General features: G+C 36.3%; 1 protein-coding gene across 1 annotated transcript; it reads left to right on the top strand.

The window, feature by feature from the left end:
• Nucleotides 1-2,750: 2,750 nt before the first annotated feature.
• LOC146002116 (cuticle protein 19-like) lies at nucleotides 2,751-19,178 on the top strand. The gene is made up of 3 exons (XM_083139834.1): nucleotides 2,751-2,858; nucleotides 15,270-15,371; nucleotides 18,347-19,178. Exons 1-3 carry the CDS (start codon nucleotides 2,844-2,846, stop codon nucleotides 18,626-18,628), a joined length of 399 nt encoding a protein of 132 aa, XP_082995960.1. The 5' UTR covers nucleotides 2,751-2,843; the 3' UTR covers nucleotides 18,629-19,178.
• Nucleotides 19,179-21,076: the final 1,898 nt, after the last annotated feature.

The following is a 21,076-nucleotide window of genomic DNA, read 5'->3' as shown; positions in this document are numbered from 1 at the left end:
AAGCATTGGACTACTGGATGTCACGAAAGGTGCTCACATTGAACATTTACGAGGTACACTTTGTAAACTTGTTGAGTTGTTGTTTACTTCCATGTAAACTTTGTCCTTAAACCCCTTGTAAACGACTACGAAACCCTGATAATCATTTTGGGCCATGCTGTATTTCAGCTAAATATTCTCGATTAGTCATCCCATTAATCTGTCGTGTCAACAACCATTCGAAGTCTTTTGATCGTGCGGTCAGGCCCGTACCCATGGGAGGGGCCATGTAGGCCATGCCCGCTTCCTCGAGCCTTGACATTTTTAAATGCTAACCCATAAAAACTACAAACATAACATCTACAATTTTTCAAATTTCAATTTTTTCCTTGCATGAATGAATTTGTTTCTTGTGTAGAGAGAGGCAGTCTCCAGAAGTCTGCAGTCTGTGATATTGGGTACTTTTAGTTTTATTACAATTGATGCAAGGCTATCAGCAGTGGCGGTGATTGGAGGAGTGTGGTGGGCAATTCCCACCCCCCCCCCCACACACACTATTTCAACTTTTGCTCCTGCACTATGGCCTCTTAATGCTAAGCCTTGTCTACCCTGACTCGGTGGAGGCACATAGTAATTCGGATGCCACTTTAAAATGTAGGTCCAATCCCAATTAGTCTGTGCATAATAGTAGACCTAAGACAAAAACTCAAACTCACACTTGTCTACTAAGAGAAAGTAAAGTGTCCTTGCGCCCCAGTTTTGGCACCCAATCACCGCTACTGGCTCCTAGGTGAAAATTTCTCTCTCTCTCTCTCTCTCTCTCTCTTCTTTGGCTAGCCATAGCCCACTACGATCCATCATCAGGACAATGCTCCTGCCCACACGGCATTGTCAGTCAAGGCCTTTTTGGACAATCATGGGATTCCAGTGTTAGAACATCCACCCTATTCGCCGGATCTCGCTCCGTGCAACTTTTTTTATTCCCAAAGGTCAAATTAGCACTGAAACGAACCACATTTACGACCGTAGGGTCTGTGAAAAGAAAAGCGACGGAGGTCATGTACAAGGTTTCAGAAAATGATTTCCAGCACTGCTTCCAGCAATGGAAGATTCGTATGGAGCGATGTATCGATAGTGCAGGGGAGTAATTTGAAAGGGATAATGTTCATTTTGTACAAAATAACCAATAAAAGATTTTGTAGCAACAATCCGGTTTCTTTCTAGCCACACCTCGTATAAAGACATTTTTGGATCTGGCCCCTACCTCACACAAATCCTTGGTACGGGTCTGTGTTAGATAATTACTGCAGATAAAAATAGTACACATCTAGTATAATGTTATATTTATTACCTCCTTCCCCCCTCTCTGCCTTCCAATCGGAATAAAAATGTCAGTAAACACTCGACATTATAGTATTTTATACCTGAGGGAAAATGTTTTTAGTATAATGTATGTTCAGTCAGGGCTGTCCAAAAGATTTAAGTGTGACTTAGGCCAATGTGCAATGTTCCGTTACCGGCAATAATTATGGTGTTCTGTTGTGTTGTAATGCTATCGTCTTCATATCCAGGGGTCTTGAGTTCAATTCCCTGGTGGAGGTACAGTCAGCGGCAATAAAAATGGGACACCTAGATCCTGAAATACTCGCTTCCGTGCAAGGTGTTGTGTGTGTTACGGCGATAAGTGGATTTTAATAGCAAATTTTCAATGGCAATGGATTTCAAGACGATAGCATTATAACCATCGATCAATATCGTGATAATTATATACGGAGCATGATACTAGAGTAAGAGAAGTGAAGAGTTCCAGAACATTAAGATAAATTCAAAACAATAATGATACAGTAAAATCTCGTTAATCCGAACCCCGATAAGCCGGACTTCACTTAATCTGGACATGTAAAAGGCAAAATGCAAAAGAAAAGAAAGCAGAATGCAAGGTTTTAAATGTGTCTAGAAGTCAACAAGAGAACTTCCCAAAGAAAAGGCAGTCAACCACTGATGAAATCTGTTTCCCGCAGACTTTGTATTGTACTGTATAGTGTATTTAGACCTATGCCCTTTAAATACACCATAATAAACGTGTTTTGTTGCTATAGACGGAGTTTTAATGCACTTACTACTGTTCTTTTAGGTTATTTCAGTTAATCCGGACTTTCGTTAAACCGGACAACTTATCCCCACCAACCATTACTCCGGATTAACGAGGTTTTGCTGTATTAGTAAAGTCTCTTAGGGTCTGCCACGGAATTTCAACTATAATTAGCAAAGTTTGTCAGTAAACATTCTACCATTTGACGCACAGTCATTGTCTGGTGTCCATATCATATTAATTTTTCTCTCTTATGGCAAACAGTCCCTTACCGGAAAATGACAACTTAAGCCGATGATTGAAAGGTGCTACGGTTGATCACAAAGTGGGGCAGTTACGTGTATCATAATTGCATTGTCGTTTTTGTTACGTTGCAAAAGCTCTCTTTTCTTTTTAATGAACGAGGGAAAATGAAAGGAAATACGTACGCATGCAATGGCAAAACATGTGTAAGAGAAAGGAATTGTCCAGCCACGGCGACAGCCAACCCTTTCACTGAAGGCTGCAGGAAGTTTGGACAGGGAGAATTGCCGAACCTCCTGCAATGAGGTAGTCCAATATTGGTAATTTTCTTTCCTCTTACCGTTTATGTAATACCTTCCTTTCCATTTTCATGGCAACCCTTCTCTCGATTTGCCGATCCATTAGGTGCATTCGTAATTTTTGGAGGGAAAGGTAATTGGTCACTTGGTTTATAAGCAGCCCCCGGACAATACCGGAGCACAGTCAACATCGTCTTAGTGCTACTGTGATCATTCCACCGGGAAACAAAATGGCCGCCTTTGCTGTAAGTGATCCAGTGTTCTGGTAGTGTGGAAAATTGTGCTTATGTGCTGGCAGAAGTGTGTTTCAATATTATTCCCGAGATAGGACATTCGTGTGAAGTTTTCTTAGTATACTGCGAAACCATTTGTTTCAATTCCGTGTCTAGCATGTGACGTCACAAAACAATCTGCTCCCTGTACACCCAACGGCGAAAGAAACAGTAGACGAACTGTCCACCAACATTTTCATTTCGTCTGTATTACACAATGTGATCACAATGAATTGAAATAATGACGTCAATAAGCAGATTACAATGCCTGCTTGGAACCAACATACTTTCATTCCTTAAAACAACACAGGATGTAGAATAAAAAAGTAATGAAAAGAGTGGTGGATAATTTGCCTATCATAATCTTTGCCGTAGACTGTACAAGGGCGCCCACAAGCATCTCCCCCCACATTTCCCCAAACTGGGAAAACGCCCCCGCGCCCCATTAGAATTTCCACTTCGAACACTGGGTGGAACAGAGTAAAATTTCTTACCTTACCTTCAGTCATAATGAAACTAATGTTTTAGCTTTTATTATTACTATCTTTAAAAATAGTAAAATTGAAATTGAATTGAAAATATCTTGTCCAGTTCAGTCTTGAGTGAAATATTTAAAAAGAAACTGGTTTCGACTTGCTTCATTTTCATAAACACCTTTCAGTATGTTGCTGTAAAATTCCTTGCTTTTTTGTACTTATTACGATTAGAAACCACTTAATCTGCTGTCTTCCATGCAGTGCCCGATCTTCAAATTTTGTCCCCTCCCGCAAAATATTACTGAAGGCCTCTTCTACATCTACATAAAAAACACACGTACTTGTGAAAGGAAATGTCAAAGCTATTGCTGTTATTCAGTTTCTTCAGTGTATATGTGCGTTTGTGTGATTTGATTTTTGTTAGCGTCTCTTTTCTGCCACTGTTGGCTAATCGCGACGGTGAGGATGATGATAATATGGAATTGAGGAAGGAACACTCATACCCAGGCCGGATTCGAACCCGATACCTCCGTCCTAGCACACTGTGCTAACTACGCCCGGAGATCGGCAAACTTCTGGAGAGGGTAGAGTTGTATTGTAATTTTCATACAGAACAATTGTAAAATCATGTGCAGATGAATTTGTTTGTTAAATCACTTTTCAGACCTGTTTAAAGAGAGAACAATTCAGCTGGACCATTATCTGTTTCGTAATATTTCTGTAATTGCTCTCCTTTTGCTATCCGATCGTAATGTTTTGCTTTGCCCGGCAAATGCAATCATTTTATTTGGCTCTAGTTTTGAATCTTTATATTTTATGAGGGGGGGGGTGACCTTCCACGTAGTACACCTTATTGTCAACCTCACTTGCATGTAGTATACCCTGGACTTCATTTTCTAGACGAACGAGGCACTATGGCCAGTATAATTTTGTGTGTGTTGTCCTCTTTTTTGTCCTTGTGTGTGCTGAGTGCCTCTTTACAGCCTCAACTTTTAACGAATGTCAGAATATTTTAATATTTTAGTAACACGACATTGCAATCAAGCTATTTTAGTTATGGTAAGGGGCTGGACTCCGTATAATGTTACGGGTGCAAAATAGCCTCAGTGCTGACGTACCCAAAATTATCAATTCAAATTCAAATACATTTTATGGGGTATGCAGTTGTGATTAGTTAAGCAAATCAGGTATAAGGGCCCCCAGGTAAATAGTATTTTCGTCCATTACTCCGCCGTGTTGGACTTCTATGTAGCAAGACTAGTCTCATTTCTTAACTCTCATGTACTTACAGTAGAATCTCTACTCCTAGTTCTCCCGGGTTCGATTCCCGGTGGAGGCACATAGTGGTTCTCATCCCACTTTAAACTGTAGGTCCAGTCTCGATTAGCCTTACTTTGCATAAAGTGGACTTAAAACACCAAATCAATCAATCAATGAATCTACTCCTAGTTCCACACCACAAATCTAGAGAAGAAACACTTGCAATTAGAAGGAAATTTTCGTTTAGTAATTGGAGTAGAGCTTCAAACAGAAGAAAACTGGTGCAATCCTTTCACCTTACAATATTCAGGTGGTATTTTCTTCTTTGCTCTGCGGTGCTGGACAAATTACTACTTTTATTGTTTTACATACACATATTTGATTATGTAAAGGCCATTACTGAATGTACTGTCGTTGAATTCACCATTGCCATCATGATCATTTTCCAGTATTATATTTACCTAGCAATATCAAAAGAATGAGACAAATATTAAAGCAGTATTGCTTTCTTGGATTTGCCTTTTCCATGGTTTGATTCTCGGTAATGGAATATTTCAACGGTCCGGATTTAACTTTAAGGTGTAGGTCAAGTCGCGATTAATCCATTTTTGCATGAAATTGACAATATAAACTTTTCGCGAAGTATACGAAACAAACCTGATAAGAATATAGAAACTTCATATTTCAAGTATGATTGATATTTCATTTTTAGCTACTATTTACATTATGAAAGATTAAAACTATGACATGGCATTAATTTACCTAGCCTGTATCTACCTAATTTTTAAAGCAATGAGACATTTGAGAAATGAGACAATTCCAACCATATTGAAGGATAATTATGGTAACGATTTATTTTTTCGAGATAAATTTATGCCTATTTTATTCACGTAATTCATTGTTTTTTGTTTTTACAATTGAAAACTTTGAACGTGTTAAAGGGGAAAATACATGAATATTCCAGTTCATACGTTTATCAATTTTATTCCTGAATGTGATTTCAATTTCAACATTATCCATAGTAAAGAATTGATATATACACTCTATTTTCAAAACTGAATTAATTTTAAAAAGTGGCCTTTCATTAATATAAATACAATATATAAATTAAATAAAATGGAACAGAAAATATTTATTATTTCAATCGAAGAAAAAGCCAGGAGAGTTGACCACAATATAAAGGAACGGAGGCGCCACATATTGGGAAAACCTAACGTCTGAGATATTATTACGGAAACAAGCACCATTTATACATGTTCCTCCACACAGTTTAACTTCTCAAAGGTATAGGATTGTTGTTAATTCTATAGGGAACATGCATGTATTTCATCCTTTCATTATAATCTCTTCGCATGGTTATCACTCTATAGAAACAAATATACTAGGTAGAGTATCTAAAAAGTATATAGTATTATAAATAGCTACGTTACACATGCAATTTTGTCATTTTATGGTACTGAGATGCTGAAACACAACCAGTCACAAAGGCATTTTTGGTGGACTGATAAACACATTAAATAGTTCATTATAGTGCAACATTAATTTCATGTCTATTCTTGAAAGAACACAAACTATAAAATGGGTTGACGGCATCTCGGAAAGTACCAGACGTGAAATTTTGAAATGTTCTGCAATTGAAGAACAATGAAATATCAATTTAAGATCATGTATATTTACCAGCCCATCTGTCTATGACTAGGAACGTAAAGTTTTCGTTTTAACGATAATACCGAAAAGTTGAGGAAAGTAGAATAAAGTGTTTAAAATCTATTTGGGTAGGATAAAGTGACAAATTATCCATGTTTCGGAATCGCAAAATAACACAAATTATACCATTTTCAGAATAATACCCAACTTTGCACTTTAACGCGAGAAACGCCGCGAAATAAGCAATATAAACGTGATATAACACTTTGTTCAAATAGGGCTATGAGTTCAGTTATTTCTAGCCTATAGCTGGTGGAAGTTCGATTCAATAGAGATTGTCACGCTCATTTATTGCAGTTTTGTGGTTTTGTGGTTTTTGTTTTATATTCAATGTCCGACGAGATGAAATAATTCTCCAAATGCTTGAAACGTGGTTATTTCTCAGAAAGTTAATTCTTAAACAACTCAAACTACAAATATGAAGTTGAACCACTTGAAAGATTCATTATCCATTTTTTTATCTCCTTTATTAAAAATTCGAACACAATTCATACCTATCAATCACTCATAACTATTGGAGGCACAAAAAGGTAGTTAAGAGGGCTGAAAGGCTTATCTAGTACTGTCTTATTAATAATCTTTGTCAATACTCCCGTCTGTTTATGAAGGCCATACAATCTATATGTCTTGAATCTAGAATTTCTCAGAATCAACGCAATAACCAGTATGTAAATTCAGCGTGCCGAAGACATATTGAATAAAAACTTAATTCTGCAAAATAGTGTAGATTAGACCATTTGTTGGTCTGTCACAGCCAAGAATCGAACTATTCGATGCTTCCCCATGACGCACAGAATAGAACAGATGCAGATATGAAATTTTGAGGAATGAAGGAAGTACCAAGTATCTGTACAATGCAGTATGTAAGGTCATGGTCGAGCGGTCTGTTTGCCTTCTAATGACAGCTAAAAAATAATAATTTCAATATTCATTAGTAATATAAATTTGCCTCACAACAGGTGAGTTGTGGAAATGGTTCCAAGCTTTCGAGTTCATTGTTAGGGTAGAAGTGCAGTGCTAGGCACACCTGGGTGACGCTTAGCACTGCACTTCTACCCTGAAGATGAGAGTGAGATTAGCTCTCGAAAGCTAGGAACCCTTTCTACAACTCACCTGGTCGATAACCTGAGAGAATGTTTTCGTCATTCGTCGCCAGGAAAGCTTCAAAACTTACTTTACTACTACCTTATTCGTTGGAATATGATTATGACAGGATATATTTAGTACCCATGGAGCATTTGTGGTTACACAGTAAACACAGCTGAAATGTGTCTAGGCTGATGACGATAATGAAGGTGAATGATGAATTGATGAGGCACGTGATTTACCCAGGACAAAAAAAACTAAAACTTCTTATCATCCTTGCATCACATGGTAGGTTTTGCATCCAGCATGCCGGTCCAAACCTAGTATATTAGCGACTACAATAGGGGGACTCCAAAAGAAGCGTGACTATTTATAATGTTACTGATTAAAATATAACAATTATTTGTTATTAAATAAAACCATTATCTCTTTTAATCCCGTAGCATTTCTTTTCAAAAGTAAATCAGCGTTTGACTTCGATGTGGAAACATCGAAAATGATGTTTCTTTTGCTCCATCACGTACAGTTTTTGCACAAAACTCGAATTTCAGAAATTTGATATTTACATTAAAAATGCCTATATTTCAATATGGACGTATTCGTTTTTAACAGATATTTATGAAATATATATTTTTTTTTTGCAAATGAAACAGTACAGCTCATGCGACATACACAGAATAACCTGTTAGTGTATTTAGTTCATGAATTTCACAGCAGATGGCAGCAGCAGACAGCATCACGAAGTGCGAAATACTAGATGGCAATAGTTGGTGGACGCGAAAAAAGTTTCCCGTCAATGTGACATTAGTTGTCATCTCTTGTTGTTGTGGCGTTGATTGAGTGCACATGCAGGAAAATGGACCGTAGAAAGTGCAAAAAACAATCCCGATAATTTTTGCTACATCTGTGGAAGTTACGTGGTGTTGAAGCAAAGGCAAAAAATTACGTCATTTGTTAAGGCAGCATATCATGCTTATTTCGGGATTAAACTAGGGGATCAAGATAAATCATTTGCGCCCCACACAGTGTGCCGAGTTCGTGTAGAAGATTTAAGGGACTGGACAAAAGGTAAGAAGCGAGCTATGGCTTTTGGTGTCCCTATGGTGTGGCGGGAGGCAACTAATCACAGCAGTGATTGTTACTTTACGCAACCAGAACTTAATGATTTGGTGAGAGACTTGAATTTATCAAAACAAGCTGCTGAACTCTCAGGATCGAGATTGAAAGAGAAAAATTTACTTGCTGCAGGGACATCTTCAACATTATTTAGGCATCGGGAACAGGAATTTATTCAATACTTTTCTGCGGAAGAAGATTTGGTGTATTGTAATGATGTGACCAAACTCATGATGAGACTTACAGGGAATGGCTATTCTGCACAGGATTGGAGGTTATTCATAGATTGAAACAAGTTAAGTTTAAAGGCTGTTCTACTACACAATGGAAACCAATGCCCTTCTGTGCCATTAGCATATTCCGTACACCTCAAGGAGAATTACCAAAATATGTCACTGCTCTTGCAGAAGATAAATTACGGAGAACAGAATTGGGTTTTGTGTGGTGACCTAAAAGTTATTTGTTTATTGATGGGACATCAACTAGGATACACAAAATATCCATGTTATATTTGCGAATGGGACAATAGAGGTAGAGAGAAACACTGGACACAAAAAAATTGGCCTCTAAGACACGAACGCATCCCGGACAGTAAAAATGTGGCAAACCCCAGCCTAGTTGACCCTGCGAGGATACTATTACCTCCATCACATATAAAATTAGGTCTCATGAAGCAATTCGTTAAGTCTCTCGATAGAAATGGAGAGTGTTTCAAATACCTCACCAAAAATTTTCCAAGTATCTCACATGCTAAGTTGAAAGAGGGAATTTTCATAGGACCTCAAATACGAAAGTCATTTCAAGATTCCAATTTCGAAGAATGCATGAACATCATGGAAAAGGAAGCTTGGACAGCTTTCAGAAGTGTATGTGAAAATTTCTTGGGTAATAACAGACATGAAAATTACAAGGGCATCGTGTCTCATATGCTGCTCAAGTTCAAAAATTTAGGATGCAACATGAGCCTTAAAATTCATTTCCTGTTCTCGCATTTGGGCAGATTTCCTCTTAACTTAGATGAAGTCAGTGAGGAACATGGAGAGCGTTTCCATCAAGATATTAGCGACATGAAGCACCAATACCAGGGAAGATGGAGTCAACAATGATGGCGGATTATTGTTGGACGTTGCACGTAAGGAACCAAACACCATTCACAAGAGAAAATCCAATCTTGGAAGCTTCCAAATAGGGAAAAAGAAGAAATGAGATAAATATCTAATTCAAATTATACATTTCGTATACTTTTTATGACTATTTGTTGAGATTTACATTCCTTGTGTAATATTTCCCTAATGTCTGTAGCTTGATTTTCGTATGAAAATACCATGTCTTGGCTGAAATTTAATTTCTATTTTGTGAAAAATTCTGACGTGATGGAAGAAAACCAATGACATATTCGTGATCAGCGTACTTGAAATATCTTATATCACCTCTTAACCGGAAAACAGCTCTCAAAGAGTTTCATTTTGTAGAGCAGTGTTATCCTTACCAAAGTAGGCTAGTATCGTCAAAACACACAACATCACATTTGGGAAATTAAAATTTTGGGAAATGTAACATAAAGGTTTTATGTTAACAATTTGTTAACATTTCAAATGTTCAACATTGACTTCCGCCATTATAAGCACTATCACGTGAAACCCATTTTAAGGTGGCTGCTGGGTAAGTGTTATTATTGGCGTTTCGTTTCAATTGTATCATCGCCCCTTAAGTAAATGATTGAACATTGAGATGGACAATTTGTTTGAGAATATTTATATCCTGTATAGATATAGATTTTTTTCTTGGAACGGTCCAGCGTTAACTTTCGGCTGCTCCGCGGCACGGCACTGCTGTCAGTTTGCAAAGATGGCTGTATGTAGTGCTCAACACGTCCACATCGTATGAGCAGTGAAGTATCATTCTTTTCCATGGAGCAAGGGACGAATACCCATCGAGTTCCATAGGGAAATGAAATGCAGGTATGAGGACGTGTATCTCGTTTTGAGAAGTGTGCGGTGGTGATGTTGTGAGTTCGAAAATTGCCGAGAAGACGTCCATGACAATGAGCGGTCGAGAGGGGGGGGGGGCGTCCCCGCTCCTCGCTCACAACGGAAAAGATTGCTCACGTTCTTCTGGTATCGCCGAGGACCACTCCTGCTGGATTTCATGCCACGAGGTGACACCATGCACGCTGACAGCTATTGTGTCAAACTCTCACGTCTGCTAGCTGCCATCATTAAAAACCGCCAAGAGATTCTCGATGTGGACCATGTGGTTATCCTCCACGATAACGCCAGGCCTCATGTGGCAAACGGGGCCATCGACAGACTTCAGTCATTCGAATGGGAGATTATGGAGCATGCGCCGTATAGTCCAGACCTCGACCCCAGTGATGTCCACGTGTTCGGTTAACTAAAGAAGTTCCTGGCAGAACAGAGGTTCATTTGCGACGACGAAGCCAAGACCGCTGTCCGGCGGTTGTTCCACGATCAACTGGACGAATCCTACAACAGCGGCATCTCCAAACTGGTAGTGCGATGGGACAAATACCTGAACCGCTGTGGTGACTATGTGGAAAGTTAGTGCAAGGTACATTGAACAATTCCTATATTTTGATTTCCCTGCATTTATAATTCTTTCGGCTGAAAAAAATGGGGAAAAATGTCTTCGTACATTACGTTTCCCACTTTATTAGTGAACACTTTGATACTGAAACATTACACTATATAGTTTTATAGTTTTTGTACCAATTTTTTCTAAAAAAACGTTTAAAAAAGCATTTATTTTACTAATGAATGTGCAAAGTGTTGTGTAAGCGATGCCTCAATCTGTAGCTATTTTAGTTTTATATGTATTAGGGTTCACTTTTCGTATAAATTTTACATTCTGGTCAAACGCGTAACTTTTCCGTTCTCTGTTCTCCATGGCCGACTAGTAGCAACTGTCACTTCTGTGACATTCCTGTAGCTCGGTTACGTTAAAATCAAATGTATGTTATAAAAAATAGTACGTATAACAATGAATTACGTGTAAATGCATTACGTACAAAAAATTAACACGTTCTTAAATTATATTTTGCCGGAGCTACAGTAATTTACATTTAAAATAGAATTACACAGAACTGAGTTATGTATAAAGCAGTCTCAACTGTATTACACCGTTTGGAAGTGTCCTCAAAGAATAATGTAGTGAAACATATTGTACATAAATTTACATTGAGAGTCAAATTTTCCACGATAATGTAATGCTCACACTATACTACACGTAGGTATATCTTTCTGTATTTTAATCATTGTTAATACAAGCATATATTCTGCTAAAGAAGATGTTCGATTACATTTTAAACAAAAAAGGACTAATCGCCTTTATCTTACATCTTCACAAAATGGATATAAAACATTTTTTTCAAACTTCCCCCGAGCTCAAACCTAATGTGTGTGTGTGTGTGTGTGAGTATACACACACATACATTAGTTTTTGTTATTCTGTGCCTCCTAGAAAGAAGTTGTGACCACATCATTATTATTAGCTATAATTTCATTTTCTCTGATTACAAATGAGGAGGTTAATACGGCATAGCAAAGTAATTTTGAGAGCAACATTATTAAGAATAAATTTTCAGTCAGACCTTTGTTTTCCAAAAAACAATATTATTTTAGTGACATACATTACTGACATCAATTTTAGCACACGACGTGCCAATATGGTAAATATTAAGAAGTTTTTGCTTCTGAGATTTGAACTTCCCAAAATATTTGTCTCAATTATATATATTTTCTTATACTAACCACAAAAGTTAGTCCCATCTAGTGTTAACCAACGAACTACAGGTCCTAACTATTTTGAGTTCTAGTTTATGTGGACATGTTGATTTTTTTAAAACTCTATTTGGAAGACTGAATACCAAATCCTGATCCAGTGTATTATAATAACAATAACCATAAGCGGATATAGTGACTGAGTATTATAGAAAGGAATGATATTGATTGATGTATCCAAACAAACAAACAAAAACTCCACCAATATAAAATACAATACTCCAATAAGACTCCTTTCCAAACTGTTAAAGAAAGGAGAAAAAAGAGAGTTTGGAATAAAGAGGCTCTTCCATGCTTGATTTATTTGAAATTCAAATTTGTCGCCACTTAAGAATCGAATCCTGGTCATCTTGATTACAGATGGATAAAGTTAATAATACGAAATCCTAATGACATTAATACACACCAGCATAAACAGTGGCGATAATATGGTTTTTGCCTACCTGAAGAACTGAAAAAAGAAACGCTAATTATATAAATGGAGTTTCATTACTTTTCCCTATAGTTTCCGAAACACTATATTTTTATTCAACTTTTGTTCAACAACGGCACTGATATGTAAGAAAAAACAGTAAAAATAGCTAATAATACTAATATATGGTTACAATACACCACCATGTGATGATGATAAACCTAATGCATAAATTACAATTAATGTTTTTTTGTACTTCGTTAAAACATGGGCCTCGGAGTGTATCTCGGAAACTACTTGCTATAAACGGAGATTCCTTGCACCACTATGAACATTGTTATGCTAACGTAGATCACTTTGTCCACATTGTTGTGTCCATTGTTAGTATTGTATTGAATTTCTTATTGGTCAAAAGTATTTGTTTGACACTCGACGAAAAGAATAAGAACCCCTTGACTAATTAATGATTTTTTCGATTACAGTATCATTAATGTTTAATATTCATTTTCATATCTTTTTATAAACGACAATTTTGTTTGATCTTTGCGAACAAAGGTTCGTTAATTACGAAACTAAGGAGCCTTCTCATATTGTGGTGTTCTTATCACCACCGTTGAGCTAAGCGTGACCTTTTGCCTAAACTTAAGGAATTGGACTTTGCAGTATTCTTAGCAGAGATATTTCTTCATATAATCCAATTTAATATGAACACAAAAAAATAAGTAGAATATAATTTAGAAGATTCTCTAAACCTAACTGCAACTTTTAGGTACTGGTTATTGTCGGAAATATAAATACGCAAGGTGTCGCCGTACAATACAGTTTTTAACATTGTGTAGAGAACATCAAAGATAACAACTTTTCTAAGTAACAGTTTTCTCGTAGAAGACTTATTTTGATACCATGAAAGGGGGTTGAAAATGGCACTTTCTATCCTGTATATATACACAACGGCATGGAAAGCTTTGTGATCTCCGCTGGTATTTATTTTTTCTTTAGGATAAGCTTCTGTAAACGACAGTATGCTATGGGAACAATAGAATGTCAGCAGTGACGAACTCAGGATGAAATTAATGACCCTACCCTTCTTCAAATTATTCATTTATCACAGCACACACATATGTTGCTTATCCCATCTGCGTTTGAATTAAAGAAAGAATTCACGAGCTTTGTAAGAAATGTTTACACACTAGTGGACGCCAGGTCTATTCTTATCGTTCTACAAATCTTGCCACGCCTTTCCGACAAAACGATACTAATCCCGGGGAATCTCTGGAACGGAAACAAATCTTCATGCCGGCCCCCGGGGCGGAGTGGTTAGCACATCGCGCTACGACGCCAAGGGTCCCGGGTTCGAATACCGGCCTGGGCATGGATGTTTGTGAGTGTCCATTCGTCAATTTCATCATACCATTACTCATCCCCATCTTCGTAAATTAGCCAAAAGTGGCACAAGAAGCGAAGTAAAATAAAGCAAATCAATCAATCAAGTCTTCAGGTTCTGTAAAATTGATGGAAGTTTATCGACGATGTGCAGGAACATGCTGTATACATCCATCGCCCACCTCAAGTGGCGCACAGACTCTCTCCTCATCCACACATATGGTATTGATATATATTGAAGAGTAATACCGAGCGAAATGTGGAAAAGCTCTACTTACCCACCTCTCCACGCTGACCAACGTCCCGATCCTTCAACGACAAAGCTGCATACAAAAGGAAATAGGGTTATCCTTTTTGTTACATACCGCTGAGCATGTAATCCTGGCCTCATATCCGCTGGAGACATTCCATGAAGGATGAGGGGTCAGTTACTCCAGATAGGTATTAAACGTCCCAAACAATAAAACACAGTCTCAGTCTTGAATCAGAATTCGTCGAGTATAGTGTATACATCACGATCGGGAGAGAGCTTCGCTCTGGCATACGTCTTCTTTCCTCTTCTTGACGGAGTAGGCCAATTAAGTTACAGAAAGAAAACCTCTCGCTTTACGTAATTTGCCACATTTCCTTGTGACTCCCGAAGTTATTCACCGAGTCACACTTTCAATACACACACACACGTGTATACATATATATACATACACACATACATACATGCATACATACATACATACATACATACATACATACATACATATGAAGGTATGTATATGTATGCACCATATGTTTGCTTGCACCATATACTGTACCATCCAGAAAAGAATCAGGATCTGCATATGTGGCAAGCATTGAAATAGAGTACATGACACTCTTGCCTTGTAAAAGTGTTGGCTGCGGAGCTGTTGCCAAATACAAGTAGCATGGCATCACCAGGAAAGAAGTATTTTTTACTATAGTTTATGCAGTAAATTCAATCACGAGCTAGATCTACCGTTTAAAGTGGGATCCGGACTACTGAGTGAGTATTGTCTCCAACGTTGACGTGTGTTTGTTGTTGAGAATATTATGGTGAGTATATTACTATATGCTCATTGTGTCTGATGTAGTGTAATAATAATCAAGAAATTAATATTCATCTTCGCAGTTGGTACTCGTCGCAGCTCTCCTGGTCGCTGCAGAAGCTGGCATCTACGACCACGTACCTGTCCACTCCTATCAGCCAGTCCACCACGCTGTGGATTACTATGTGAGTACAATAAAGTCTGTAGAGATAAAAAGAAAAAAAAACATTTGAATCTAAATTTTCCTAGGAAAAAGGTAAAGACAAAATATAAACTTTCCTTGACTTGGCAATCGTATAATCACATTGAGATCTAAAAAAAATGCAGCAAATGTCATCGAATGGCTTTTTTAAGGTTTCGAGGAACAGGTGCTTGCACAAAACGTTTGGCAACGTGTGTCAAACTAAAAGAATCTGACACTTATCAATCGTTCCTCGTACATACATTTGGACGACCATTCTCCAAGAAAACAAGAAAAACTAGATCGAGGGCCAAATTTAAAAACGATGGTGCCCCAAGTCCAATGCACAAAATATTTCAGTGAATGTATTGTGGATTGTTCCTACAACTTTACACGCACACCAGAAACGTTTGGGTAAACGTTGAACTTACCACAACGTCTTTTTTGTGTTATTGCTATTTAGATTGACCAATATATTTTGCTATCGTCGCAATCAGCAAAAACTGGCTGAAAATCGAAAAAAATAACAAAGATACTGTAAGTGCTACCCAAAATCACTCTTCTATTTCATATAATAGACTACTTTTTTATTTTTTGGAACATATTTCATATTTTTTATGGATCAAAACTTTTACTGAAAACAGATACTTAGAACTATCTATTCCCTTCCCTATTTGAAACTTTGTTGACAATTTGAACTCATTTGTCGGTCAGAATACATGTACATCTTATTTTCTGTTGCTAAGAAATTGAAATGTTTTCTGGATTTCGCGAGAATATATTTTTGTAAATTCCTTGTCATAAAAATATCAAACACGTCCTAAAATTTTCTTACGGGTATAGTGGTAGGCCTAAGCCTCACACGACGGATATTAAGTATTAAACAGCAATATTTTATTGTTATTGGTAATGTTTATTGATTATTCTCCAAATTTTGGAGTAGATGTTTTGACAAAGTCTGCCGAAGTATGTTTTGAGACCACTTTGTGTACAGACAGGCTAATCGGGACTTGGCTTAAGGTTTAAAGTGGTATCCAAACTACAGGGGATCGAATATGCACCACTTGAATCCCTCTACGTCATTTGTGAGGCCCGTGTAGTTATTTTGAGTTCGTGGCAGTTTCAATCTTAACCATTGGTTTGAATCAAAATAAGCAGAATACTTTTGAACGACACAATTTAAGTAAATAAAAGAAAGTGGCCGGATTTTGCCGCCCCAAATACTTGCGCCCAAGGCCTAGATGTTATAAGCCAAAATATGGGCCTAACTACGTCAATAAAAACTCTTTTAACCAAAATTTGAAATTTTTGTAGGCTACTTAGGTGTATATCGAAATATATGTCTTCACTTTAATGCTGAATATGGCTTGATTTGTGATGATTTTTTTTTCACCGAAAAGTAACATTGACTTAATAAAAAGAAAAGTATCGCCGAAAATTAAGGTCCATAGTCATTAGTTACAGAGGCAAGTGAACTGAAATTGTACAGAGGAGTTGATCGTTGTATTTATTCAGTGAAGGAAATGAATAATACTGCAGTCGGATTTCGCTTTCTAAGCATATTATATAATCTTAATTGTGATAACTTGCGACCGGATGTTGGTAATTATTAATGTGTCCTTTGTATGTATCAAACAAAAACGACAAATCTTGGTGAATTACACTGTTAGGAACAACATGCGTGATTATCATGTTACACATTTTTACATATTTTTAGTTTATAGGGAATGGTTCTTCATAAAATTTGGCATTTGTGCAATTTCTTCTGTATTCATTGAATAATGCAATTATACTTTGGTGACAAATATTCAAAACATGATTTCTAAAAAAAATTTTTTTTTTTCATGTGATTGTTACAGACCCCTCACCTTGCATTAATTTAATCTTGTTTTAGGCCATGGAAATAACTCCACACAAGTGAAGGTACCCTGCCCGGTTTGTTCTTTACTAGTGATGTTTTTCAAAACCCTTTTGTTTGGGAGGGAGTTAATGGGTGGTTGTGATTGCAGGTTAGTAGTTCAGACTGATGGAATTTACGAACCCAAAAACAATAAACGAACGACTCCACACAACATATTTTTTCATATTTAATATCTTTACATATTTCTTTTACACATTTCGTTCATTTATACATTTCTTGCAAATTTTGACTACATAAAATCTGGTAACACCTATGGTTTTCTTTCTAATAACTTATTCATTATAGTAGCAGAAATTCCCGTTCATATCGTTGTGGCGCTCAGTATTTGCTCTTGCCTGCCATCTGACGGACAGTTGTGTAACCAAGTCACTCATTTGCCTCGACAGCGTTCTTGAAAAGATACATGCACTTGAAAATAAAATTTCTATTCTCATTATGGGTATTGACAAAAATGTTGAATAGAATGTTAGTAAACAATTTTTACTAATCTTATAATTTGATTTTAAAACAAGGCATGAAATTATTTTACTTTACTATTTTTTTCCTAAAGTGACTTACAATAAATTGCCAATTTTAATCTGAAGATACAGGTAAAAGTATTCTGTTAGAAAACTTGCTACTTTATTTTAGAGTTGACAGTTGTTGTTGTTGTTGTCATTACATATAAAGTATGACATCTTACAATAACTAAATTTTTCTATTACATACTTATATATTAATGGAAACAATCTTAAAATTTTTAATAGTCCGTCAAATGTAATCCGTACTGATATTCTGAACGGTTTCACAAGCTTCAAATTTACCCAGTTATGAACTAAAATTTATTTTTCGTTTTGATTTTTTACATATATATGTATACAGTTCTAATACCAACATCCTTCGTTTCTTCTGAATTATATATACGCATATTACACATCCAGAATGCGAGTATGAAGTACAGACATCCAAAATTCACAGAATTCTCTGATGTAGAATATACGGTATTTCAAATGGCTGCTATTTGAATGTTATTATTGACACGTCAAGTATAATTGGTATTCTTTTTATTTTTGTAACAGGCATATCCGAAGTATCATTTCAACTATGCCGTTGGCGACCCCCACACTGGCGACGCCAAGAGCCAGTGGGAAGTGAGGGACGGCGATGCAGTGAAGGGCCAGTACACCGTGGCTGATCCCGACGGCACCATCAGGACAGTCGAGTACACCGCCGATAAGCACAACGGCTTCAACGCTGTCGTCAAGAAGACCGGCCACGCAGTCCACCCACAGCCCGTCCACCATGGAGGATACGGGGGCTATGGATTCCATGGAGGCTACGGAGGAGGCTATGGAAAATAAACCATGTATTATTTGATGATCCTTTGTATAGTTCCTCGTGTTTCTTAAACACTTTCTCTCAATTCTACCTTTCCTTTTCCACACATCTCATGCTTCTTCGATGCTTCAATATCTTCTCTCAAATTCTTACCTGATCTGGGCTCTTATTTACAAAGTTTCATTTAGTGAATTTCACTAATCAACAATGTTCCTATTTCAAATTATGTTTAATGTAAACTTCTATTTCATAGAGGCCTTTTACCAGACGAATGCCTCCACAATATTGTTCTGTACAATATAAAAATATTATTATACCATTCTACAAATATATATCGTGTAGAGATGTCTATTTTTATAGAAATAAATTTTCAATACAAAATCAATCGTCTTTGTTATTAACCAGTGTCAGTTATCAGTACTACGAGCTTCGTTTCATTCCCTTGTATATACGATTAGCTAATGTCAACAATAGTAAATTTATGTATTAAAAATGTCCGCAGTTTGAAATGCATGCATACGTGTGTTATTTAGATTATTGAAAGCAATGAAAATAAGGAAAATTTAAACAATTTTGTTTAATGACAGACTATTCCTTAATAGTAACAAAACTATAATTTGTATATAAATATTAAATATTGACCACATTTTCTATTTTACTGTCAATATCTTGGTAGAATGAATGGTGATGTATACGAATCACTCAAAATTTAAAAACCAGCTAAATACTTTTAAATTAAACTATAGAACTTTCATTATTTACAAAACACAGACCCCGAAGCAAAATAATGTTAGCTTGACAATGTTAAAACTTTTGTACGAATGAATAAAATTATTTTCAACAAAAGTTGCCTAATCTATTCATTTTCTGTATTCTGGACTCTTCGACTCACACATTTAAAGTTAATCTTCAACATTTTCAGCTTCCGTAAAGTAACACAATATTGCATTTATATAAAGTTTGATTCACCACAGGTTTACATTTTTTTATACACATCCATCAACAATAATGGTTCGATTTACCAGAATAATCAAAAGTACTTTAGAGTAGGATAGAAACGACTGAAATACAAAAGATGGTTTACTAATTTTATTACACACTACTTTAATTATTTCAACTATATTTCAACAACTGATTAAAATTTATGGATTTTATAAAAATGATGTTCGGGAATATTTCGTTGCTATAACAACGCTGGAAATCTGAAACTTACTTTTCAGTCACAAAATAAAGTCTGCTAGCAATTTTGTTTTAGATTTAGTCCAGACAATTTTAAATTAGACACTAGTAACATTGTTTCAGAACTCTTTTTAACAGTTTCCACCTCAAGTACCACTGCTGAATAGAAATGCAAAATTGCGACAAAATCGGAACGTGAGAACGCCCATAAAAGTTGATTTCTAAATCTAGGACTGGTTGTTTCCTTCAAAATATGAAAATAATATATTTTGCACTTGATTGAGAAAAATAATTATGTTTCTCTGGTCAGGTATTATAGGTTAGAACATTCTTTCTTCAAGAATACACATTATCTCCCTCAGATGGGAAGCGGGGCGACATCCTCCTGATACACCAACCACGTCCTTACTTTACCCAAAGACAAGAAGATAAACGAGATACATAAATGCTCATTTTTGTCTGACATGCATTTCTATAATAAATGCAACTACACACCCCTCCAAAAATATTCCTGACTCCACTTAAGCCTATCATTTTTCTGGTGCTGTAATAGTATGCAACACAATCATGTATTACCTAATTATTTTGTCGGAAGATTTTACAGAAATTTGGAATAAAAAATTACAATTTTGTCAGTTTTAAGTTCTCCTTATGACGGAAAAGATACCTTGTCACGGATCTGACACTTCTCATAATTTCTCTTGTTGCTAATAACTCACTTTAGTTACTTTCTACGATGAATATCATTAGTTATCTAACCTGAGGTTACATTTGGTTTAGTTCTTCGTCCACGTAAACAACCACAGATTGAATTTCAAAGTGCTGTAAATACACTAACGTTGTTTTTGATATTCATATTCACTAGGATACGAGAGCACATTTACTATTTACTTAAACCAATAACATTAGGTAAGTTCTAGAATTAATGGAACTAAAGTTATCTAGCATGTGTTGAAGTGCTCATTATTTCTAAATCTATGAACTGGATGGGCCTTATTTTTTACATTATTTCCCGTGATAGCATTGTCGTCCTACAACCTAGAAGGCAAATGCTCAACCTCTGCTCATTCATATATTATAAATTAACGTATTTTAGCAAATTGAAAAAGGAAACACTTTCTGGAAATTATCATCAACTCTTAAAATCTAGAAGTCACATCACGTAGATATTACAGCAGTTCCTTTTTTTAAAAAATTGAACTTCAATGTGCAAATCATCTTGCAGTCGAATTCAAATGAATGATAGATTTTATGTAGCTAAACAGACAAGATAAGGAATTTAGTAAATGAGA

This window comes from Lepisma saccharinum, chromosome 18 (genome assembly GCF_977018435.1).
Source record: "Lepisma saccharinum chromosome 18, izLepSacc3.1, whole genome shotgun sequence".
Lineage (NCBI taxonomy): Eukaryota > Metazoa > Arthropoda > Insecta > Zygentoma > Lepismatidae > Lepisma > Lepisma saccharinum.
Note: the sequence above shows the minus strand (reverse complement) of the source record. Positions and strands in the feature narration are given on the sequence as shown.

Bases quoted from the DNA above. Each gene is read 5' to 3' on its own strand.
- LOC146002116 (XM_083139834.1), top strand. The intron at 15,372-18,346 runs GTGAGTACAATA...TTTTTGTAACAG, and splicing joins ACCACGCTGTGGATTACTAT to GCATATCCGAAGTATCATTT.